A 24,873-nucleotide genomic window follows, 5' to 3' on the forward strand; every position below is an offset into this window, starting at 1 on the left:
AAGGGAATATCCCAGAGAGCAGGAGAAGGTGGGAGGGATGGATGGTAGAATGGGAAGGAGGGAGTCTGCAGGGGTAGGCTGCTGCAGAAGTGGGTGGAAGAGGGGCGGGGTTGCACCTTAAAAGGTGGATCTTCTTCTGCCTGTCTTCCGGTGGGCAGGGGGAGGAGATGTCTTCCCCTAGACAGCTGGAGCTGCCTAGGCTCAGTCCTCCAAAGATTTGAAAAAGAAAGTAACTTCACCCAGGCAGCTCCAGCTGTCCCGGGCCAGACACTTGGGGGGGACCCCTGTCCTCTGAAGTCTTCTTCCTCCCCCTACCTTCAGCCGACACACCTCACTGCACCGACCACCTCTTCCTCCCACTGGTTGGTGCTCTTTTTCTCCTTCTCCCTCCCTCCTTGTTGATGGTGGTTTCTCCTTCTTTCTCCTTCTCCTTCTCCTTCTCCCCAAGGGACCCAGGCAAGGGCCTGCTCTCTCTGCTCTCTCTGCTCTCCACTCCACTCAGTGGCAGTCCAGCCACAAACACCTCCAAGGCCTTGCTGGTCTGTATTGCAAAGCTCTGATTGGCTCTGGATATCAATCTCTCCCCCAGAGCCCTGTCCTTTGTTAATTGGTGCCTGGATTCATGGAAGATTCCTGATTGGCTATCAGGGATTGTCAATCATCATTGGTGATGTCATTCCTTGCTTCAATGCTGGCTGTCCCAGTAGTATAAATACAAGAGCTTGTGAATGAAGAGGGTAGTTGTAGAAGTGTCCAGGTGATAGTGAAAACATAGGATACAGGAAAGATGGAGTCCCAAGTGTGTCAGAACTATCACAAGGAGTGTGAGGATGGTGTCAACAAACAGATCAATATGGAGCTCTATTCCTCCTATGTTTACCTCTCCATGGTGAGTCTTGTATTAATAGTCACTGTTTTGTAAGTGGTTAGAATTTCTGTAGTTCAACAAACTGGCTTTAAACTCTTTCTCTTGGCTTTGTTCCACCTCCCTGGGGAGAAAAATCTTGGGGCAGTGAGCATTTCTGGTGTGTAATACAAGGTGATCTTGTTGAGTTAATGGACTGCTCCTTACAGCAGCTGCACTCTATTGAGGGGTTTAATATATGAACCTGGCTCAGCTGTTGCCTGAGTTTGTAAGAGAAGAGCAGAAACCTGGTCAAGTGCTTGTAAACACTTGACAACTTTCAGTTTCAATGGGGTGACTGTAGCCAGTGAGATGTTGACAGGTCCTCACTAGTTTTCTTGCCTTGGGAATCCTAGTGATGAAGCCTTCACTGTGCTGAGATCTCTATTACACTAAATTGCAGAGTGTAAAACTACAAGAATGAAGGAACTTTCCTTTGTCCTCCATCAATTTTAGATTAGAATGGAGAGTAAAAGGAGGTACAACTTGCTCAGGAGTTGAGTTTGACTTGATGTGAAATGTAATCCCAAACATTAGTAGTTTTTTTTGCTGCTTGACTCTTTATTCTGTCCTTTATGGGGAAGGGAAGCTCACCAAATGAAAGTGAAGTAATTTGAATTTTGTGAGTTAACATGGTAATTATTTTTGAAAGCAATTAATATCTTGAGGAAAAAGGAATGAAAAATTTGTAATTGTATATTGTAATCTAGGTCTAGCATGATTTATTCAAAATTCTATCCACAGTCCTATTACTTTGACCGGGATGATGTTGCCCTGTGTCACTTTGCTGAGTTCTTCAAGGAGCAGTCACATGAGGAACGGGAGCACGCTGAGAAACTGCTGAAATTCCAGAGTCAGCGTGGAGGCCGAATCATCTTGGAGGACATCAAGGTTTGATTTAATAAATGAGTGGTCTTCTATGTGGCTCCCCTTGGACTGATTATTTCGAATATTTTCTACAGCAATTATTTTTTTATTTGACTCCAGTTACTTAATTCAGTCATTCTATATTCTTGACATTGGTTGATGGTAACATGGACATCTGATTTGCTTTTTTGAACTCCTCCTATTTTCCTTCAATACTTTGTCATGTATTTTGTTTAATCCATTGTAAGTGATCTGGCTGACCCTTGATTCCCATTTCAGAAGCCAGAGCAAGATGAGTGGAGCAATGGTCTGGAGGTGATGCAGAGAGCTCTGCAGATGGAGAAGAATGTGAACCAGAGTCTGCTGGATCTGCACAAACTGTCCACTGAGAGGACAGACCCTCATGTAAGTTGTTAATGTGGGCCTTTGGGTAAGTTGGAGATGGAATGTTACAGTTCTTGAGTCCATTAAGATCTTTATACCCAATAGCTTTGTGGAGGGATGTCTACCTTGGATTTTTTTGAGGGGAGACAGGGCAAGGAGGTTGACCTACTGTGGCCATTGAGAGGTAAGTGTGTCCCAGTGTCATGAGGATCTATGCACCTGTTGTACAGTAAGTTTACTCTAATAATGCAGTAATTCCATCAATCTGAAGTGTTCCACTTGACTATCCTCCAGTCCAAGAGGATTAAATTCCAAACTCTGGCAAATGCCTTGCTATCTGCAGCTGGACATAACTATTCTCTATCTTTTCTTCCAGTTGTGTGACTTCCTGGAGACCCACTACTTGGATGAACAAGTGAAGATGATCAAGAAGCTTGGAGATCACATCACCAACCTGAAGAGACTGGGAGCCCCTGAGAATGGCATGGGAGTGTACCTGTTTGACAAGCTCACCCTGGGGGAGAGTGATTAAACTGACTGCAGGGATAAAGTTTATTAGTGCTCCTGTTCATGTTGTCTTGACACTCCCCCATCCTGTAGCAGTCATGACTTGTGTGGCTTTGTACAAAGAACTGAGACCGGGGCTCTTGTGAAATGTAATAGGAACTGTCAATAAATTGTTGAACTGGATTTTGTTGTCTCAAATTGAGTGGATGCTGATTTTTCAGTAACCTAATTTAGTTTACATCTAACAATTACATTGGGCAGTGTAAGAGTCAGTCCATTGTCAATTTAACCCCCCTCCCCTCCCCTGCCATTCCTGTAGTAATTCCAATTTATTGACTTGGATGTTGACGATCTAATTTCAATTCTGTGTTTACCTTGAATACTAACAGCACATTCCAATCTTTGCTGGTTTTAATACAAGTTACTGTTACCACTGAATATTCTCTTTCCAAAATGGCATCTTCCTTTTTAAACATCCCCACCCCAGGACAAGATATCAGTGACTGTAACATTGTGTTAAGCTCATTTTCTTGATATTTTATGTTAAACCAGATCAGTCCACTGAACAATCCCATTTTAAAAAAGTTATTGCTATGGGATACACTGGAGGGAGCTCATGAAACCAAACTCATCATTGCTGCTCTGGGCTTTCCAGTAAGCTTAGTGGTCAAACAATTACAGACCAGTAATGTGAACTCAGTGTACTTGGGGGAGGGAGGCAATGAACATTGGCACATTTGCTTTGTATCCACTGGCTTCTTGGGGGACAGTATAGATTCGGTGGAGAAGTTATGGTTTGATTAAAAACTTTTTTTTTGCCCCATGTGTGCACCCACTGTCCAGGTAAAGAACCTGCAACACTCACTGTTGATCTCATGAGAAGCAATTGAGTAAGGTCCTCAAGGGAGAGTAATATCTGTGCAACTGAAATCCTTTTGGAAGGAGTAAATATATTTCATTGTTTAAATTTGCTTTTTGATTTCAAGTTAAATAGATATTTCTCCTGCAAAATCCTTCCACATCCCTGTCCCATCAATTCATAAACCCAATACAATCAGCTCCTCCCTTAAATGTATCAATTTGTATTTGGTCCTATTGTGCATTTCATACCAAATAGTAACCATCCTTTCCAAATCTTATTGGTTCTCCATTTGTCACCTTCAACCCTATGAATGGATCAAATGTTGATGCTGCAGCTGTAATTATCCAGTGTTTACAAGTGAAGTTTAGGAACTGAGTTGTGAACTGCACTGTTGTAATGTTGGAAACGCAGCAACCAATATGGCCACAGCTAGATCCCACAAACAGCATGAAATATTGATTAGATAATCTGTTTTAATTACATTGGTTGAGGGATAAATATTTGCAGAGACACCAGGGAGAACTCCCCTTCTCTCACTCAAATTAGTGCCATGGGATCTTTTGCATCCTATGTGAGCAGACGGGGCCTCGGTTTAATGTCTCATCCGACTGTACAGCACTCACTCGGTGCTGTGGTGAAGTATCAGCCTGGACTTTGTGCTCAAGTCCCTGGAGTGGGACTTGAACCCACAACCTTCTGACTCTGAGGTGAGAGTGCTGCCACTGAGCCACAGCTGACACAAATGGAGATGTTTGTGTGGGTGACATTGCATTCAGTAATCTTCACTCCCTCTCATTCTCGCTGAATATCCTGAATTTTACCAAACAACATTTCATGAGAATCAAACATAAAAATGACACATCCCACAATGCTTTGCCCAGTTGATGCCCCCATGCTGCCAATCCTCAGACACACCCATTCTCTATATTAGAACTGGGGACGATTCACACCATCCATGGGATGGAATTTCCATTTCTCTGTCCAATGGTTGGTTTGCAAATTCACTCAAGACGACTTGATTGCGTTGAATATTGTCTCATCATCACTGTTACTTGCAAGTAATAAACTTGACCAGATTATGAAAAGCCACTTCAGTAAAAATGACCAGATTCAGTGAAAATGTCAAATTATTATCAAATAATTCAAAGTTGTGATTCTGAGAGATTTAAACAAAGAGGCACTATGAGGGAGGTCAAAGGTCCCAAAAAGAACCAAAGGTGACCATCCACAGGTACAAGACGGACACGGCCTGTGGGGGCGGTCGCTCCGACTCTCGTCCGCAGCATTCTCTGCGCCCACTTGGCCCTGGAGAAGAGCATTCCGTGTCTGCCGTTATGGTTGAGGCTTTCCGCGACTGGTGGGAGCAGCAGGGACTGGAGCGAATCCTCGACTCTAACAATAAAGTTATAATTTGATTCTGGTTTTGTTTGATATCGTGATAAAGAAAACAAGATGTCCAAAAAAAAATACAGGTGACACTGGGTCTCAAGACAGTTGCACAAGTGTCCTATCTCAGAATTATTTTAGTCCAAAAAAAAGCAGTGATATCACTGAGACCAATCACCCAAACCAGCCTGTATTCCAAAGCTCTGATTGGCTCTGGGTATCAACCTCTCCTCCACCACGCCCCTGTCCTTTGTTAATTGGTGCCTGGATTCATGGACGATTACTGATTGGTTATCGGGAATTGTCAATCATCATTGGTGATGTCATTCCTTGCTTCAATGCGGGCTGTCCCAGTAGTATAAATACAAGAGCTTGTGGGGGAAGAGGGTAGTTGTAGAACTATCTAGGTGATAGTGAAAATATAAAGATATAGTGACAATGGCTTCCCAAGTGTGTCAGAACTATCACAAGGAGTGTGAGGATGGTGTCAACAAGCAGATCAATATGGAGCTCTATTCCTCCTATGTTTACCTCTCCATGGTGAGACTTGTATTAATTGTCACTGTTTTGTAAGTGGTTAGATTTTCTGGCTTTAAACTCTTTCTCTTGGCTTTGTTTCACCTCCCTGGGAAGAAAAATTTTGGGGCAGTGAGCATTTCTGGTGTGTAATACAAGGTGTTCTTGGTGAGTTAATGGACTGCTCCTTGAAGCAGCTGCACTCTATTGAGGGGTTTAATATATGAACCTGGCTCAGCTGCTGCCTGAGTTTGAGGAGCAGAAACCTGGTCAAGTGCTTGTCAACATTTGACAACTTTCAGTTTCAATGGGGTGATTGTTGCCAATGAAATGTTGACAGGTCCTCACTCGTTTTCTTGCCTTGAGAATCCTAGTGATGAAGCCTTCACTGTGCTGAGATCTCTATTACACTAAATTGCAGAGTGTAAAACTACTGGAAGGAAGGAGCTTTCTCTTGTCTTCTGCCAATTTTAGATTAGAATGGAGAGTAAAGGAGGTACAACTTAATCAGTAGTTCAGTTTGACTTGATGTGAAATGTCATCCTAAACATTAGTTTTTTTTGCTGCTTGAATCTTTATCCTGTGTTTTTGTAGTGAAGTAAATTGAATTTTGCTAGTTAACAAATAGTAACTATTTTTGAATGCAATTAATATCTTGAAGTGGAGGAAAAATAACAAAATTTGGACTTGCATATTGTAATCTAGGTCTAGCATGATATATTTAAAATTCTCTCCACAGTCCTATTACTTTGACCGGGATGATGTTGCCCTGCGTCACTTTGCTGAGTTCTTCAAGGAGCAGTCACATGAGGAACGGGAGCACGCTGAGAAACTGCTGAAATTCCAGAATCAGCGTGGAGGCCGAATCATCTTGGAGGACATCAAGGTTTGATTTAATAAATGACTGATTGTTTCAAATACTTTCTATAGCAATTAGTTCTAATTTGACTCCTGTGGCTTAATTCAGTAATTCTATATTGTGACATTGGTTGATGGTAACATGGACATCTGATTTGCTTTTTGAACTCCTCCTATTTTCCTTCAATACTTTCTCATGTATTGTTTAATCCATTGTAAGTGATCTGGGTGAGACTTGATTCCTTTTCAGAAGCCAGAGCAGGGTGAGTGGAGTAATGGTCTGGAGTTGATGCAGAGAGCTCTGCAGATGGAGAAGAATGTGAACCAGAGTCTGCTGGATCTGCACAAACTGTCCACTGAGAGGACAGACCCTCATGTAAGTTCTAATGTGGGCCTTTGGGTAAGTTGGAGGTGGTGGAATGTTACAGTTCTTGAGCCTATTAAGATCTTTATACCCAATAGCTGTGTGTTGGGATGTCTATCTTGGATTTTTTTTGAGTGGAGACAGGACATGAAGGTTGACCTACTGTGGACATTGAGAGGTAAGTGTGTCCCAGTGTCATGAGAATCTGTACAGTGAGTTTACTCTAATAATGCAGTAATTCCATCAATCTGAAGTGCACCACTTGACTATCCTCCAGTGCAAGAGGATTAAAATCCAAACTCTAGGGGAAGTTCTGTGATATCTGCTGCTGGACATAACTATTTTCCCTTCTCTTCCTAGTTGTGTGACTTCCTTGAGACCCACTACTTGGATGAACAAGTGAAGATGATCAAGAAGCTTGGAGATCACATCACCAACCTGAAGAGACTGGGAGCCCCTGAGAATGGCATGGGAGTGTACCTGTTTGACAAGCTCACCCTGGGGGAGAGTGATTAAATTGACTGCAGGGTTATAGCCTATTGTTTATGTCGTCTTGAGACTGCCCATCCTTGACTGAATGATGATTTGTGACTTTGTAGAGAGCTGAGAGTGCTGGGCTCTTGATGTGGAATGTGGTAGTAACTGTCAATAAACAGTGAACACTGGACTGGTTTTGTTTCCTTGTTAAGAGCTTGAGCTGTTGCTTATTTATCAGAAACATAATTTGCTTTACATCTAAGAACAACTACATTATGTGCCTGAGTGCAAACAGCCCAATGAGATGTTTGATCAGGTGAGCAAAAGGTAGGTTTTAGGAGGGAGGCAGAGATTGAGGGTAAATGCCAAAGCTTAGGACTGAGGTCGCTGTATACAAGTAACTGTTCCCATTGGTGGTGAATATCCTCTCTCCCCTGTCTGTAAATGTTAACTCTCTACTACCCCTCCCTGCCAATATCAGCTGCTTAACTTTTTTTTCTCTTTTGTTAAACCACAATGCCAGTGAAATAGTATTGCACCATTTCAGTCCAATAGCCAACCTGTAAGAATGGTATCTGCCCTGGGCATAGCAGTTCACGGTTTGATTAAAAAGTCAAATGCTATAGATCCTCAGTTAATTTGGGGAGCTCACTAAACCAAAATCATCACTGCTTTAATAGACTTTCTGAAGGTTTGTGAGCAAAGCAGCACATGATGGCTCTAAAGTACCAGTAATGTTGCAGTTCATTGTGAGCTTCCTGAACTCATGGCATAAAAGGGCTTGATGTGAGTGAGCAATCAACAGCAATTAGTCTCTTGTGTGTATTCTGGGGGTGGAGAATCTTTTTCCTTTTTTTAAACCCCCTCCACCCCCAATCCTGCCTATTTAAGATCTTCTGTGAACAAGAATTTGGGTGAGGTACTGGAGGGAGAATTATTCCTCTGGAACTGAATTCAAGCAAAATGTAATCATTCAGGAAGGAGCAAATATTTCCATAAATGCACATCTTAAAACACAGTTAAATATCACTAGGTCTCGGTGGGGGGTTAACTTCCAGCACCCCCACTGTTCCATTAATTCATAAACCCAATACAATCAATTCCTTCATGAATTGAACAATTTGCCTTTAGTTCCATTGTGCATTTCATTCCCAATCCTATTGGTTCTCCATTTGTCTCTTTCACCCCTATGAATGGATTCAAATATCGATGCTGTAATTATCCAGTGTTTACAAGTGAAGTTTAGGAACTTAGTTGTGAACTGTACTGGCTGTGATGGAATTGCAGTCTTCGGTTATTCCATGTTCATGTCTTTGCTTCTCTTACTTGCACTTTTGGGGGATCAATGTCATCCCATTTCATATGTTGCTAAGCCACAATTGTACAAGTGGGTGTGGATTTGTTGATAGGTTTGATGACTTCATATTTCAGACTAAAAGTCCTCAGCTCACTCTGTGCTGAACCTGGATCTGGATCAGCTGCAAACATTCCCCACACTGAGGTCACAACTGGGCTAATGGGGGTTAACTGTTTACACATCAAAGCAAAATAAGGTCAATGTTCACCTCACTCTGTGTTGATATGTTTCCTGCAGTCTGATGACAATGAAGAATAGCTCTGGTAGCAGCTTCCCCTGGTGATGGGCTAGAAAATACATGTTTGTTCTTCTGGAAGAGGAATTTCTGTGTTTACATTCAAAGGGATTGTGTGATGGGGGAAATAGTTTTATTCCAAGGGAACACATCTCATCACCTAATCCAGGACTGGAAACCTCAACCATTTTGCAATAAAACCAGATGTCAAGACTTTGGATCTCAGAGAAATACCAATATGATGAGCCAGACTGTTGGAGAACATCAGAATCTCATCATTTCAATCAGATTCAAATGCTCTTTAGCCTCACTGAAAGCTGACCATAAAAGGACTCATCTAATATGCTGGAGGACATAGAAAGAAAGAATTGCATTGAAATAGTGTCTTTAATGACCTCAGGACATCCCAAAGTGCTTTACAGCCAATTAAGTACTTTTGAAGTGTAGTCCCTGTTGTAATGTGGGAAAAGCATCAGCCAATTTGCCCACAGCAAGGTCTCACCAATAGCAATTAAATAATAACCAGATAATCTGTTTTAATTATGTTGGTTGAGGACTAAATATTAGCACAGACACCACAAAGTACTCCCCTACTCTTGCTCAAAATAGTGCCATGGGATCTTTCACATCTACCAAAGTGAGTAGACAGGGCCTCAGTTCAATGTCTCCCTCGGTGTTGCACTGAGGTATCAGTCTAGACTTTGTGCTCAAGTTCCTGGAGTGGGACTTGAACCCACAACCTTCTGACTCTGAGGTGAGAGTGCTGCCACTGAGTCACAGCTGACACAAATGGAGATGTTTGTGTGGGTGACATTGCATTCAGTAATCTTCACTCCCTCTCATTCTCGCTGAATATCCTGAATTTTACCAAACAACATTTCATGAGAATCAAAACATCCCAGCATTCTTTGCCCAGTTGATGCCCCCATGCTGCCAATCCTCAGACACACCCATTCTCTGTATTAGAACTGGGGACGATTCACACCATCCATGGGATGGAATTTCCATTTCTCTGTCCAATGGTTGGTTTGCAAATTCACTCAAGACTACTTCACTGCTTTGAATATTGTCTCAACATCACAATTGCTAAGAAGTAATAAACTTGACCAGATTATGGTGAAAATATCAAATTATTCTCAAAAATTCAAAGTTATGATTCCATGACATTTCAACAAAGAGACACTTTCAGATTTGAGGAAGGTCAATGAGCCCAAAAGCAGTGACATCACCGAGACTCATCACCCAAACCGGCCCCTGTTCCAAAGCTCTGATTGGCTCTGGGTATCAATCCCTCCCCCACACCGCCTCTCCTTTGTTAATTGGTGCCTAGATTCATTGACTATTCCTGATTGGCTATTGGGGATTGTCAATCATCATTGGTGATGTCATTGATTACCTCAATGCAGGCTGTCCCAGGAGTATAAATACAAGAGCTTGTGATGGATGAGGGTAGTTCTGGAACTTTTTGAGTAATAGTAAAGATGGCTTCCCAAGTGTGTCAGAACTATCACAAGGAGTGTGAGGATGGTGTCAACAAGCAGATCAATATGGAGCTCTATTCCTCCTATGTTTACCTCTCCATGGTGAGTCTTTGATGAATTGTCACTGCATTCTGTGTAGCTGGAATTTCTCCAGTTCAATAAATTTGCTTTGAAGTATGTTTCTCTTGATTTCTTTCCACCTCCCTGGGAAGAAAAATCTTTGGCCAGTGAGTAATATGGGGTGATCTTGTAGAGTTAATGGACTGCTCCTCACAGCACCTGCACTCTATTGAGGGGTTTAATATATGAACTTGGCTCAGTTGCTGCCTGAGTTTGTAAGAGAAGAGCAGAAACCTGGTCAAGTGCTTGTCAGCATTTGAAAACTTTCAGTTTCAATGGGGTGACTGTAGCCAGTGAAATGTTGACTGGTTCTCACTAGTTTTCTTGCCTTGAGAATCCTAGTGATGAAGCTTTCTTCACTGTGCCTGGATCTCTATTCCATTAAATGATTGTCCAGTGTAAAACTACTAGAATGAAGGAATTTTCTCTTGTCTTCCACCAATTTTAGATGAGAATGGAGTAAAAGGAGGTACAACTTGCTCAGGAGTTGAATTTGACTTGATGTGAAATGTAATCCTGAATATTAGTGTTTTTTTTTGCTGCTTGAATCTTTATCCTGTGTTTTTATAGTGAAGGGAAGCTTCCCAAACATAGTGAAGAAAATTGAATTTTGCTAGTTAACAAATAGTAACTATTTTTGAAAGCAATTAATATTTTGAAGTTGTGGAAAAATAACAATTTGGAATTGTATATTGTAATCTAGGTGTGGCATGATATATTTAAAATTCTCTCCACAGTCCTATTACTTTGACCGGGATGATGTTGCCCTGCGTCACTTTGCTGAGTTCTTCAAGGAGCAGTCACATGAGGAACGGGAGCATGCTGAGAAACTGCTGAAATTCCAGAATCAGCGTGGGGGCCGAGTCATCTTGGAGGACATCAAGGTTTGATTTAATAAATGAGGGGTCTTCTATGTGGCTCCCCTTCGACTGATTATTTCATACACTTTCTAAAGCAATTAGTTCTCAGTTGATTCCTGTGGCTTAATTCAGTAATTCTATATTATGACATTGGTTGATGGTAACATGGACATCTGATTTGCTTTTTGAACTCCTGCTATTTTCCTTGAATACTTTCTCATGTATTTTGTTGAATCCATTGTAAGTGATCTGGGTGAGACCTGATTCCTTTTCAGAAGCCAGAGCAGGATGAGTGGAGCAATGGTCTGGAGGTGATGCAGAGAGCTCTGCAGATGGAGAAGGATGTGAACCAGAGTCTGCTGGATCTGCACAAACTGTCCACTGAGAGGACAGACCCTCATGTAAGTTGTTAATGTGGGCCTTTGGGTAAGTTGGAGATGGAATGTTACAGTTCTTGAGCCTATTCAGATCTTCATACCCATAGCTTTGTGTAAGGATGTCTATCTTGGATTTTGAGTGGAGGCAGGACAGGAAGGTTGACCTACTGTGGACATTGAGGGGTAAGTGTCCCAGTGTCATGAGGATCTATGCACCTGTTGTACAGCAAGTTCTCTTGGAATTACTGCATTATTAATCAATCTGAAGTGTACCATTTGACTATCCTCCAGTCGGAGAGGATTAAAATCCAAACTCTCGGGGAAGTTCTGTGATATCTGCTGCTGGACATAACTATTTTCCATCTTTTCTTCCTAGTTGTGTGACCTCTTGGAGAGCCACTACTTGGATGAACAAGTGAAGATGATCAAGAAGCTTGGAGATCACATCACCAACCTGAAGAGACTGGGAGCCCCTGAGAATGGCATGGGAGTGTACCTGTTTGACAAGCTCACCCTGGGGGAGAGTGATTAAATTGACTGCAGGGTTATAGCCTATTGTTTAGTATTCCTGTCTTATATATTCTAGTGTGTGAGACCTCCTACTGAATGATGAATTGTCTGAATTTGTACAGAGCTGAGAGAACTGGGTTCTTGATGTGGCAGTAACTGTAAATAAACAGTTAACATTAGACTAGTTTTTGTTTCCTTTTTCAAAACTTGAGCTGCTGCTTATTTATCAGTAACACAATTTGCTTTATAACTAACAAGAACTACATTTGGCTGTTTGACACTGAGGCACATAATGAGCTATGAGGACAGGTGACCAAAAGGTAGGTTTTAAGAAGGGGAGGAAATGCCAAAGCTTAGGATTGAGGCAGCTGCATACAAGTAACTGTTTCCATTAGTGATGAATATACTCTCTCCTGTCCATAAATGTTAATTCTCTCCCCCTCAAAAATATCAGCTGCTGTAACTTTTTTTCTTTTCTGTTGACACCACAATGTTAGTGAGTTAGTATTGTACCATTTCAGTGCAATGAACAAGCTGTAACAATGGGATCTGTCCTGGGAATAGCAGTTTGGGTTTTTTAAAAAGTAAAATGCTGTCGATTTTCAGTTACTAATGTGGGGGGAGCTCATTAAACCAAACTCATCACTGCTGCTAGAGACTTTCCAGAGGTTTGTGAGTAAAGCAGCACATAATGGGTCCACAGCACCACCACTGTCTAAGTTCAATGTGTGAGCCCCTGAACTCATGCAACTAATGGGATTAGACTGGGGTGAGAGGGTGATCAACAACAATTGGCCTCTTAGGTGGAAGTGTAGATTCTGAAGGTGGAGAATCTTTGCTTTTTTTCTTTCCTTACTACCACCCCCTCCCCACCTCAAATGCAAAATTCTGTACCTCTTTTTCTCTCCTCCAACCCCCAATCCTGCCTATTTGAGATCCTCCATGAACAAGAAATTGGATGAGGTACTGGAGGGCGAATAATCCCTCTGGCACTGAACTCAAGCAAAATGTAATCTTTCTGGAAGCAGCAAATATTTCATTAAAGGCACATCTTTCAACACCAAGTTAACAACGAGTTTTCCAAGGGGGGGGGGAAACTTCCACCACCCCCGCTGTTCCATTAATTCATAAACCCAATACAATCAACTCCTCCATGAATGTAACAATTTGCCTTTTATCCCATTGTGCATTACATTCCAAATACTCACCATCCTTTCCAAATCCTATTGGTTCTCTATTAGTCTCCTTCAAACCTATGAATGGATTCAAATGTTGATGCTGTAGCTGTAATTATCCAATGTTTACACGTGAAGTTTAGGAACTTAGTTGTGAACTGCACTGGGTGTGATGGAATTGCAGTCTTCAGTCATTCCACGTTAATGTCTTTGATCCCCCAAAAGTGCTTTTTGAGAGAAGCAATGTCACCACATTTCATACGTTGCTGAGCCACAATTGGAGTTCAGAAGAATGAGAGGCGATCTTATTGAAACATATAAGATTGTGAAGGGGCTTGATCGGCTGGATGCGGTAAGGATGTTCCCAAGGATGGGTGAAACTAGAACGAGGGGGCATAATCTTAGAATAAGGGGCTGCTCTTTCAAAACTGAGATGAGGAGAAACTTCTTCACTCAGAGGGTAGTAGGTCTGTGGAATTTGTTGCCTGTGGAAGCTACATCATTAAATAAATTTAAAACAGAAATAGACAGTTTCCTAGAAGTAAAGGGAATTAGGGTTTACGGGGAGCGGGCAGGAAATTGGACATGAATTTAGATTTGAGGTTAGGATCAGATCAGCCATGATCTTATTGAATGGCGGAGCAGGCTCGAGGGGCTGATTGGCCCAGTCCTGCTCCTATTTATTATGTTCTTATGTAATTGTACAAGTGGGTGTGGATTTGTTGATGAGTTTAATGACTTCATATTTCAGATGAAAAGTCTTCAGCTCACTCTGTGCTGAACCTGGATGTGGATCAGCTGCAAACATTCCCCACACTGAGGTCACAACTGGGCTAATGGGGGTTAACTGTTTACACCTCAAAGCAAAATAAGGTCAATGTTCACCTCACTCTGTGCTGATATGTTTCCTACAGTCTGATTACAATGAAGAATAGCTCTGGTAGCAGCTTCCCCTGGTGATGGGCTAGAAAATACATGTTTGTTCTTCTGGAAGAGGAATTTCTGTGTTTACATTCAAAGGGATTGTGTGATGGGGAAACAGTTTTATTCCAAGGGAACCCATCTTATCACTTCATCCAGGACTGAAAATCTCAACTATTTTCAATAAAACCAGATGTCAAGACTTTGGATCTCAAAAAGAAATACCAATGTGATGAGCCAGACTGTTGGAGCACATCAGAGTCTCATCATTTCAATTAGATTCAAATATTCTTTAGCCTCATTGAAAGCTGATCATAAAAGGACTCATCCAACATGCCAGAGGACACAAAGAAAGAATTGTATTGATATAGTGACATTCATGACCTCAGGACATCCCAAAGTGCTTTACAGACAATTAAGTACTTTTGAAGTGTAGTCCCTGTTGTAATGTGGGAAAAGCATCGGCCAATTTGCCCACAGCAAGGTCCCACCAATAGCAATTAAATAATAACTAGATAATCTGCTTAAATTACGTTGGCTGAGGAATAAATATTCGGAAGGACACCACAAACCACTCCCCTACTCTTGCTCGAAGTAGTGCCATGGGATCCTTTACATCCACCAAAGTGAGCAGACAGGTCCTCAGTTTAATGTCTCCCTCGGTGTTGCACTGAGGTATCAGTCTAGACTTTGTGCTCAATTCCCTGGAGTGGGACTTGAACCCACAACCTTCTGACTCTGAGGTGAGAGTGCTACCACTGAGCCACAGCTGACACAAATGGAGATGTTTGTGTGGGTGACATTGCATTCAGTAATCTTCACTCCCTCTCATTCTCGCTGAATATCCTGAATTTTACCAAACAACATTTCATGAGAATCAAAACTAAAAATGACACATCCCACAATGCTTTGCCCAGTTGATGCCCCCATGCTGCCAATCCTCAGACACACCCATTCTCTATATTAGAACTGGGGACGATTCACACCATCCATGGGATGGAATTTCCATTTCTCTGTCCAAGATTTGGTTTGCAAATTCACTCAAGACGACTTGATTGCGTTGAATATTGTCTCATCATCACTGTTACTTGCAAGTAATAAACTTGACCAGATTATGAAAAGCCACTTCAGTGAAAATATCAAATTATTATCAAATAATTCAAAGTTGTGATTCTGAGAGATTTATACAAAGAGGCACTATGAGGGAGGTCAAAGAACCCAAAAAGCACCAAAGGTGACCATCCACAGGTACAAGACGGACACGGCCTGCGGGGGCGGTCGCTCCGACTCTCGTCCGCAGCATTCTCTGCGCCCACTTGGCCCTGGAGAAGAGCATTCCGTGTCTGCCGTTATGGTTGAGGCTTTCCGCGACTGGTGGGAGCAGCAGGGACTGGAGCGAATCCTCGACTTTAACAATAAAGTTATAATTTGATTCTGGTTTTGTTTGATATCGTGATAAAGAAATCAAGATGCCTAAAAAAAAATACAGGTGACACTGGGTCTCAAGACAGTTACACAAGTGTCCCATCTTAGAATTATTTTAGTCCAAAAAAAAAGATATCACCGAGACCAATCACCCAAACCAGCCTGTATTCCAAAGCTCTGATTGGCTCTGGGTATCAACCTCTCCTCCACCACACCCCTGTCCTTTGTTAATTGGTGCTTGGATTCATGGACGATTCCTGAGTGGTTATCGGGAATTGTCAATCATCATTGGTGATGTCATTCCTTGCTTCAATGCGGGCTGTCCCAGTAGTATAAATACAGGAGCTTGGGCTGGAAGAGGGTAGTTGTAGAATTATCTAGGTGATAGTGAAAATATAAAGATATAGTAAAGATGGCTTCCCAAGTGTGTCAGAACTATCACAAGGAGTGTGAGGATGGTGTCAACAAGCAGATCAATATGGAGCTCTATTCCTCCTATGTTTACCTCTCCATGGTGAGTTGTGTATTAATTGTCACTGTTTTGTAATGGTTAGATTTTCTGGCTTTAAACTCTTTCTCTTGGCTTTGTTTCACCTCCCTGGTCAGAAAAATCTTGGGGCAGTGAGCATTTCTGGTGTGTAATACAAGGTGATCTTGTTGAGTTTAAGGACTACTCCTTGAAGCAGCTGCACTCTATTGAGGGGTTTAATATATGAACCTGGCTCAGCTGCTGCCTGAGTTTGAGGAGCAGAAACCTGGTCAAGTGCTTGACAACTTTCAGTTTCAATGGGGTGATTGTAGCCAGTGAGATGTTGACAGGTCCTCACTTGTTTTCTTGCCTTGAGAATCCTAGTGATGAAGCCTTCACTGTGCCTAGATCTCTATTACACTAAATTGCAGAGTGTAAAACTACTGGAATGAAGGAATTTTCTCTTGTCTTCCACCAATTTTAGATTAGAATGGAGTAAAAGGAAGTACAACTTGCTCAGGAGTTGAGTTTGACTTGATGTGAAATGTAATCCCAAACATTAGTGTTTTTTTGCTGCTTAAATCTTCACCGCAGGGGCTGGAGTGCATCCTGGATGAGGAAAATAAAATTTTAATTTGATGCCTGGTTTTGGTTTATTTGCTTTTTAGTACTTAAGCACACCCTACACCCCCCCCCCTTATAAAAGGGGGGCCTAAAAACACAAAAAAAAGGTGCTGGTTGGTGGGTAAAGTGATAGTTGAGTTGTTTGGTATCATGAGGGATTTTGTAGTGAGCGGTTTGTTCCCAGTGCTGGTGACAGTTGGAGTGGTTTGTTGCTCTGATATTTGGCAACAGTTTAGAGGCCAGAGATTTCCATGGAGAAGAGTAAAACCCACCCCAAAAAAAGAAAAAATCTTTATCCTGTGTTTTTATAGTGAAGGGAAGCTTCCCAAACATAGTGAAGTAAATTGAATTTTGCTAGTTAACAAATAGTAACTATTTTTTAATGCAATTAATATCTTGAAGTGGAGGAAAAATAACCAAATTTGGACTTGCATATTGTAATCAAGGTCTAGCATAATATATTTAAAATTCTCTCCACAGTCCTATTACTTTGACCGGGATGATGTTGCCCTGCGTCACTTTGCTGAGTTCTTCAAGGAGCAGTCACATGAGGAACGGGAGCACGCTGAGAAACTGCTGAAATTCCAGAATCAGCGTGGGGGCCGAATCATCTTGGAGGACATCAAGGTTTGATTTAATAAATGAGTGGTCTTCTATGTGGCTCCCCTTGGACTGATTGTTTCAAATACTTTCTATAGCAATTAGTTCTCATTTGACTCCTGTGGCTTAATTCTGTAATTCTATGTTCTTGACATTGGTTGATGGTAACATGGACATCTGATTTGCTTTTTGAACTCCTCCTATTTTCCTTCAATACTTTCTCATGTATTTTGTTTAATCCATTGTAAGTGATCTGGCTGACCCTTGATTCCCATTTCAGAAGCCAGAGCAGGATGAGTGGAGCAATGGTCTGGAGGTGATGCAGAGAGCTCTGCAGATGGAGAAGGATGTGAACCAGAGTCTGCTGGATCTGCACAAACTCTCCACTGAGAGGACAGACCCTCATGTAAGTTCTAATGTGGGCCTTTGGGTAAGTTGGAGGTGGTGGAATGTTACAGTTCTTGAGCCTATTAAGATCTTTATACCCAATATCTGTGTGTTGGGATGTCTATCTTGGATTTTTTTTGAGTGGAGCCAGAACATGAAGGTTGACCTACTGTGGACATTGAGAGGTAAGTGTGTCCCAGTGTCATGAGGATCTATGCATTTGTAAGTTTAATCCAATACTGCAGTATTTCCATCAATCTGAAATGTACCATTTGACTATCCTCCAGTCAGAGAGGATTAAAATCCAAACTCTAGGGGAAGTTCCTTGATATCTGCTGCTGGACATAACTATTTTCCCTTTTCTTCCAGTTGTGTGACTTCCTGGAGAGCCACTACTTGGATGAACAAGTGAAGATGATCAAGAAGCTTGGAGATCACATCACCAACCTGAAAAGACTGGGAGCCCCTGAGAATGGCATGGGAGTGTACCTGTTTGACAAGCACACCTTGGGGGGGGTAGGGAGTGATTAAACTGACTTCAGGGGTATAGCCTATTGTTTATATTGACTTGAGACTACCCATCCTCTACTGAATGATGATTTGTGTAACTTTGTATAGAGCTGAGCGTGCTGGGCTCTTGAGGTGGAATGTGGTAGTAAATGTAAATAAACAGTGAACACTGAACTGGTTTTGTCTCCTTGTTTAAAATCTTGAGCTGTTGCTTAGATATCAATAACATAATTTGCTTTACATCTTAGAACAACTACATTATGTGCCTGAGTGCAAACAGCCCAATGAGATGTTAGATCAGGTGAGAAAAAGATAGGTTTTACGAGGAAGAGGTTGAGAGGAAATGCCAAAGCTTAGGACTGAGGCAGCTGTATACAAGTAACTGTTCCCATTGGTGATGAATATCCTCTCTCCTGTGTCCACAAATGTTAACTCTCTACCACCACCACCCCCCCCCCCCCTGCCAATATCAGCTGCTTACCTTTTTTTTTCTGTTTTGTTAAACCACAATGCCAGTGAAATAGTACTGTATCATTTCAGTCCAATAACCAACCTGTAAGAATGGTATCTGCACTGGGAATAGCAGTTCACGGTTTGCTTAAGAAGTCAAATACTATAGATCCTCAGTTACTATGGGGAGATCTAAACCAAACTCATCACTGCTGCTATAGACTTTCTGAAGGTTTGTGAGCAAAGCAGCACATGATGGCACTATAGTACCAGCAATGTCGCAGTTCATTGTGAGCTCCCTGAACTCATGGCATGAAGGGGCTTGATGTGAGTGAGCAATCAACAGCATTAAGCCTCTTGTGTGTAGGTGGGGGGTGGAGAATCTTTTTCCTTTATTTAATCCCCCCTCCACCCCCCCCAAACCAATCTATTTAAGATCTTCCATGAACAAGCATCTGGGGGAGGTACTGGAGGGAGAATTATTCCTCTGGAACTGAATTCAAGCAAAATGTAATCGTTCAGGAAGGAGCAAATATTTCATTAAATGCACATCTTAAAACACACAGTTAAATATCACTAGTTCTCATAGGGGGGTTAACTTCCACCACCCCCACTGTTCCATTACTTCATAAACCCAATACAATCAACTCCTCGACTTGCACAATGGAACTAAAGGAAAATTGTTAATTTCATTCCAAATACTCACCATTGTTTCCAAATCCTATTGGTTCTCCATTTGTCTCGTTCACCCCTATGAATGGATTCAAATATAGATGTTGTAATTATCCAGTGTTTACAAGTGAAGTTTAGGAACTTAGTTGTGAACTGCACTGGGTGCAATGGAATTGCAGTCTTCATCATTCCATGTTAATGTCTTTGCTTCTCTCACTTGCACTTTTGGGGAATCAATGTCACCACATTTCAGATGTTGTTCAGCCACAATTGTACAAGTGGGTGTGGATTTGTTGATGGGTTTGATGACTTCATATTTCTGCTAAAAAGTCTTCTGCTCACTCTGTGCTGAACCTGGATGTGGATCAGCTGCAAACATTCCCCACACTGAGGTCACAACTGGGCTAATGGGGGTTAACTGTTTACACCTCAAAGCAAAATAAGGTCAATGTTCACCTCACTCTGTGTTGATACGTTTCCTACAGTCTGATTACAATGAAGAATAGCTCTGGTAGCAGCTTCCCCTGGTGATGGGCTAGAAAATACATGTTTGTTCTTCTGGAAGAGGAATTTCTGTGTTTACATTCAAAGGGATTGTGTGATGTGGGAAATAGTTTTATTCCAAGGGAACACATCTCATCACCTAATCCAGGACTGAAAACCTCAACCATTTTGCAATAAAACCAGATGTCAAGACTTTGGATCTCAGAGAAATACCAATGTGATGAGCCAGACTGTTAGAGAACATCAGAATCTCATCATTTCAATCAGATTCAAATACTCTTTAGCCTCATTGAAAGCTGATCATAAAAGGACTCATCTAATATGCTAGAGGACATTGAAAGAAAGAGTTGTATTGATATAGTGTCTTTAATGACCTCAGGACATCCCAAAGTGCTTTACAGCCAATTAAGTACTTTTGAAGTGTAGTCCCTGTTGTAATGTGGGAAAAGCATCGGCCAATTTGCCCACAGCAAGGTCCCACAAACAGCAATGAAATAATGACTAGATAATCTGTTTTAATTATGTTGGTTGAGGACTAAATATTAGCACGGACACCACAAAGTACTCCCCTACTCTTGCTCAAAATAGTGCCGTGGGATCTTTTACATCCACCAAAGTGAGCAGACAGGTCCTCGGTTTAACGTCTCCCTCGGTGTTGCACTGAAGTATCAGTCTGGACTTTGTGCTCAAGTTCCTGGAGTGGGATTTGAACCCACAACCTTCTGACTCTGAGGTGAGAGTGCTGCCACTGAGCCACAGCTGACACAAATGGAGATGTTTGTGTGGGTGACATTGCATTCAGTAATCTTCACTCCCTCTCATTCTCGCTGAATATCCTGAATTTTACCAAACAACATTTCATGAGAATCAAAACATCCCAGCATTCTTTGCCCAGTTGATGCCCCCATGCTGCCAATCCTCAGACACACCCATTCTCTATATTAGAACTGGGGACGATTCACACCATCCATGGGATGGAATTTCCATTTCTCTGTCCAATGGTTGGTTTGCAAATTCACACAAGACTACTTGATTCCTTTGAATATTGTCTCAACATCACAATTGCTCACAAATAATAAACTTGACCAGATTATGAAAAGCCACTTCAGTGAAAATATCAAATTATTCTCAAATAATTCAAAGTTATGCAATGCAATGTCATCCACACAAACATCCCTATTTGTGTCAGCTGTGGCTCAGTGGTAGCACTCTCACTGAGGGTTCAAGTCCCAATCCAAAGACTTGAGGACAAAATCTAGGCTGACTGACAGAGTGCTGCAGTTTCGGAGATAGAGTCTTTCATTAAACAGAGACCCATTCTGCTCTCTCAGGTGGACATAAAAGATCCCTAAGCACTATTTTGAGAAAGAGCAGGGGAGTTCTCCCCAGTGTCCTGGCCAATCTTTATCCCTCAAACAACATCACTAAAACAGATTATCTGGTCTTTATTTCATTGTTGTGTGTGGGATCTTCCTGTGGGCAAATTCACATCAACATTACAACACTTCAAAAGTACTTCATTGGCCGCGCTTCTTTGTGGTCAGACTGTAGGAAACGTATCAGCACGGAGTGGGGTGAACTTTGATCGAATATTTTTTGAGGTGTAAACAGTTAACCCCCATTAGCCCAGTTGTGACCTCAGTGTGGGGAATGTTTGCAGCTGATCCACATCCAGGTTCAGCACAGAGTGAGCTGAAGACTTTTTGTCTGAAATATGAAGTCATCAAACCCATCAACAAATCCACACCCACTCGTACAATTGTGGCTCAGCAACGTATGAAATGTGGTGATATTGATCCCCCAAAAGTACTTTTAAGAGAAGCAAAGACATTAACATGGAATGACTGAAGACTGCAATTTCATCACACCCAGTCCAGTTATTTGTTATTCATTCATGGGATGTGGGTGTCGCTGGCGAGGCCAGCATTTATTGCCCATCCCTAATTGCCCTTGAGAAGGTGGTGGCGAGCCGCCTTCTTGAACCGCTGCAGTCCGTGTGGTGAAGGTTCTCCCACAGTGCTGTTAGGAAGGGAGTTCCAGGATTTTGACCCAGCGACGATGGAGGAACGGCGATATATTTCCAAGTCGGGATGGTGTGTGACTTGGAGGGGAATGTGTAGGTGGTGTTGTTCCCATGTGCCTGCTGCCCTTGTCCTTCTAGGTGGTAGAGGTCGCGGGTTTGGGAGGTGCTGTCGAAGAAGCCTTGGCGAGTTGCTGCAGTGCATCCTGTGGATAGTACACACTGCAGCCACTGTGCACCGGTGGTGAAGGGAGTGAATGTTGAGGGTAGTGGATAGGGTGCCAATCAAGCGGGCTGCTTTGTCCTGGATGGTGCCAAGCTTCCTGAGTGTTGTTGGAGCTGCACTCATCCAGGCAAGTGGAGAGTATTCCATCACACTCCTGACTTGTGCCTTGTCGATGGTGGAAAGGCTTTGGGGAGTCAGGTGGTGAGTCACTCGCCGCAGAATACCCAGCCTCTGACCTGCTCTTGTAGCCACAGTATTTATATGGCTGGTTCTGTTCAGTTTCTGGTCAATGGTGACTCCCAGGATGTTGATGGTGGGGGATTCGGCGATGGTAATGCCGTTGAATGTCAAGGGGAGGTGGTTAGACTCTCTCTTGTTGGAGATGGTCATTGCCTGGCATTTGTGTGGCGTGAATGTTACTTGCCACTTATCAGCCCAAGCCTGGATGTTGTCCAGGTCTTGCTGCATGCGGGCTCAGACTGCTTCATTATCTGAGGGGTTGCGAATGGAACTGAACACTGTGCAATCATCAGCGAACATCCCCATTTCTGACCTTATGTTGGAGGGAAGGTCATTCATGAAGCAGCTGAAGATGGTTGGGCCTCGGACACTGCCCTGAGGAACTCCTGCAGCAATGTCCTGGGGCTGAGATGTTTGGCCTCCGACAACCACTACCATCTTCCTTTGTGCTAGGTATGACTCCAGCCACTGGAGAGTTTTCCCCCTGATTCCCATTGATTTCAATTTTACTAGGGCTGCTTGGTGCCACACTCGGTAAAATGCTGCCTTGATGTCAAGGGCAGTAACTCTCACCTCACCTCTGGAATTCAGCTCTTTTGTCCATGTTTGGACCAAGGCTGTAATGAGGTCTGGAGCCGAGTGGTCCTGGCGGAAACCAAACTGAGCATCGGTGAGCAGGTTATTGGTGAGTAAGTGCCGCTTGATAGCACTGTCGCGACACCTTCCATCACTTTGCTGATGATTGAGAGTAGACTGATGGGGCGGTAATTGGCCAGATTGGATTTGTCCTGCTTTTTGTGGACAGGACATACCTGGGCAATTTTCCACATTGTCAGGTAGATACCAGTATTGTAGCTGTACTGGAACAACTTGGCTAGGGGCGCAGCTAGTTCTGGAGCACAAGTCTTCAGCACTACAGCCAGGATGTTGTCGGGCCCATAGCCTTTGCTGTATCCAGTGCACTCAGCCGTTTCTTGATGTCACGTGGAGTGAATTGAATTGGCTGAAGACTGGCTTCTGTGATGGTGCGGATATCTGGAGGAGGCCGAGATAGATCTTCCACTCAGCACTTCTCGCTGCAGATGGTTGCAAATGCTTCAGCCCTGTCTTTTACACTCACGTGCTGGACTCCGCCATCATTGAGGATGGGGATGTTTGCAGAGCCTCCTGCTCCCGTCAGTTGTTTAATTGTCCACCACCATTCACGACTGGATGTGGCAGGACTGCAGAGCTTTGATCTGATCTGTTGGTTGTGGAATCGCTTAGCTCTGTCTACAGCATGTTGCTTCCGCTGTTCAACATGCATGTAGTCCTGAGTTGTAGCTTCACCAGGTTGGCACCTAATTTTAAGTTATGCCTGGTGCTGCTCCTGGCTTGCTCTTCCATGCTCCTCATTGAACCAGGGTTGATCCCCTGGCTTGTTGGTAATGGTAGAGTGAGGAATATGCCGGGCCATGAGATTACAGATTGTGCTGGAATACAATTCTGTTGCTGCTGATGGCCCACAGCGCCTCATGGATGCCCAGTTTTGAGCTGCTAGATCTGTTCTGAATCCATCCCATTTAGCATGATGATAATGCCACACAACACGTTGGATGATGTAATCAGTGCGAAGACGGGACTTTGTCTCCACGAGGACAGTGCGGCGGTCACTCCTACCAATACTATCATGGAAAGATGCATCTGCGACAGGTAGATTGGTGAGGACGAGGTCAAGTAGGTTTTTGCTTTGTGTTGGTTGGCTCACCACCTGCTGCAGACCCATTCTGGCAGCTATATCCTTCAGGGCTCGGTCAGTAGTGTGGTGGGAGAGTGTCAGAATATCTATTTAACATGGTTTAAATTATTTACTTCCAGAAGGATTACATTTCGCTGGAGTACAGTCCCACAGGTATTACTCTCCCTTGAGTACCTTACCCAATGGCTTAATCATGGGGGGTGGTGGTAGTAGAAAGTGAGTTAATAGAACCAAGGTCAATCCTCTCCCCCCTGGGAAACCATACTTTCCCCATAGAGGTCAGTGGATAGTCAGCAAATGTGCCAATTCGGTTGATTTTAACCGGTACCCCCCTCCACACTGAATTGCAGTCCCCCTAGTGCCAGGCGTTCACACAATGCTGGTCTGTATAGCAGTTATGTGCTGCTTTACCACACAGCTTGCCCAACCATCTACAGCAGCAAAGATGAGTTTGGTTTAGTGAGCTCCGCCCCTGTGTCCCACAATAATAACTGAATGAGAACTGTAGCAGTTTAGTTTTTATAAAAAACCTGGCTATCTCATCCCAGGGCAGATGCCTTCTGTAAATAGGATTGTTCATTGGACTGAAATTATTAACACCAGCTCACTTCCCTGCTGTTTTAAACAGGGGAAAAAGTGTTACAGCAGCTGCTATGTTGTTGCACTGAGGGGTTAAAGAGAGTTGCCATTTTCACCAGGAGAATATTCATCACCAGTGGTAACAGTAACTTGTGCTGCAGCATTGCTCTTCACTGCTGGTTTGAAATTAACAAATACAATTTGTATTCAAGGTAAACACAGAATTGAAATTAGATCTTCAACATGTGGCCCTGAACATCCAAGTCAA

General features: G+C 42.8%; 3 protein-coding genes across 3 annotated transcripts; all 3 read left to right on the forward strand.

Moving 5' to 3' along the window:
• Positions 1-752: 752 nt before the first annotated feature.
• Positions 753-7,313, forward strand: LOC137305572 (ferritin heavy chain, oocyte isoform-like). The gene is made up of 4 exons (XM_067974430.1): positions 753-889; positions 6,166-6,312; positions 6,535-6,660; positions 7,009-7,313. Exons 1-4 carry the CDS (start codon positions 788-790, stop codon positions 7,162-7,164), a joined length of 531 nt encoding a protein of 176 aa, XP_067830531.1. The 5' UTR covers positions 753-787; the 3' UTR covers positions 7,165-7,313.
• A 2,885-nt stretch (positions 7,314-10,198) lies between these two features.
• LOC137305414 (ferritin heavy chain, oocyte isoform-like) lies at positions 10,199-12,215 on the forward strand. The gene is made up of 4 exons (XM_067974243.1): positions 10,199-10,300; positions 11,056-11,202; positions 11,454-11,579; positions 11,932-12,215. Exons 1-4 carry the CDS (start codon positions 10,199-10,201, stop codon positions 12,085-12,087), a joined length of 531 nt encoding a protein of 176 aa, XP_067830344.1. The 3' UTR covers positions 12,088-12,215.
• Positions 12,216-15,961: 3,746 nt separating this feature from the next.
• LOC137305594 (ferritin heavy chain B-like) lies at positions 15,962-18,350 on the forward strand. The gene is made up of 4 exons (XM_067974451.1): positions 15,962-16,100; positions 17,160-17,306; positions 17,560-17,685; positions 18,036-18,350. Exons 1-4 carry the CDS (start codon positions 15,999-16,001, stop codon positions 18,195-18,197), a joined length of 537 nt encoding a protein of 178 aa, XP_067830552.1. The 5' UTR covers positions 15,962-15,998; the 3' UTR covers positions 18,198-18,350.
• The last annotated feature ends 6,523 nt before the right edge of the window (positions 18,351-24,873 follow it).

This window comes from Heptranchias perlo, chromosome 40 (genome assembly GCF_035084215.1).
Source record: "Heptranchias perlo isolate sHepPer1 chromosome 40, sHepPer1.hap1, whole genome shotgun sequence".
Classification (NCBI taxonomy): domain Eukaryota; kingdom Metazoa; phylum Chordata; class Chondrichthyes; order Hexanchiformes; family Hexanchidae; genus Heptranchias; species Heptranchias perlo.

Excerpts from the sequence above, each read along its gene's own strand:
- LOC137305572 (XM_067974430.1), top strand. The coding sequence starts at position 788 with ATGGAGTCCCAAGTGTGTCAGAACTATCACAAGGAGTGTGAGGATGGT. Across the intron at positions 890-6,165 it reads CCTATGTTTACCTCTCCATG|TCCTATTACTTTGACCGGGA; the intron begins GTGAGTCTTGTA and ends TTCTCTCCACAG. Across the intron at positions 6,313-6,534 it reads TCATCTTGGAGGACATCAAG|AAGCCAGAGCAGGGTGAGTG; the intron begins GTTTGATTTAAT and ends ATTCCTTTTCAG.
- LOC137305414 (XM_067974243.1), top strand. The coding sequence starts at position 10,199 with ATGGCTTCCCAAGTGTGTCAGAACTATCACAAGGAGTGTGAGGATGGT. Across the intron at positions 10,301-11,055 it reads CCTATGTTTACCTCTCCATG|TCCTATTACTTTGACCGGGA; the intron begins GTGAGTCTTTGA and ends TTCTCTCCACAG. Across the intron at positions 11,203-11,453 it reads TCATCTTGGAGGACATCAAG|AAGCCAGAGCAGGATGAGTG; the intron begins GTTTGATTTAAT and ends ATTCCTTTTCAG.
- LOC137305594 (XM_067974451.1), top strand. The coding sequence starts at position 15,999 with ATGGCTTCCCAAGTGTGTCAGAACTATCACAAGGAGTGTGAGGATGGT. Across the intron at positions 17,307-17,559 it reads TCATCTTGGAGGACATCAAG|AAGCCAGAGCAGGATGAGTG; the intron begins GTTTGATTTAAT and ends TTCCCATTTCAG. Across the intron at positions 17,686-18,035 it reads CTGAGAGGACAGACCCTCAT|TTGTGTGACTTCCTGGAGAG; the intron begins GTAAGTTCTAAT and ends CTTTTCTTCCAG.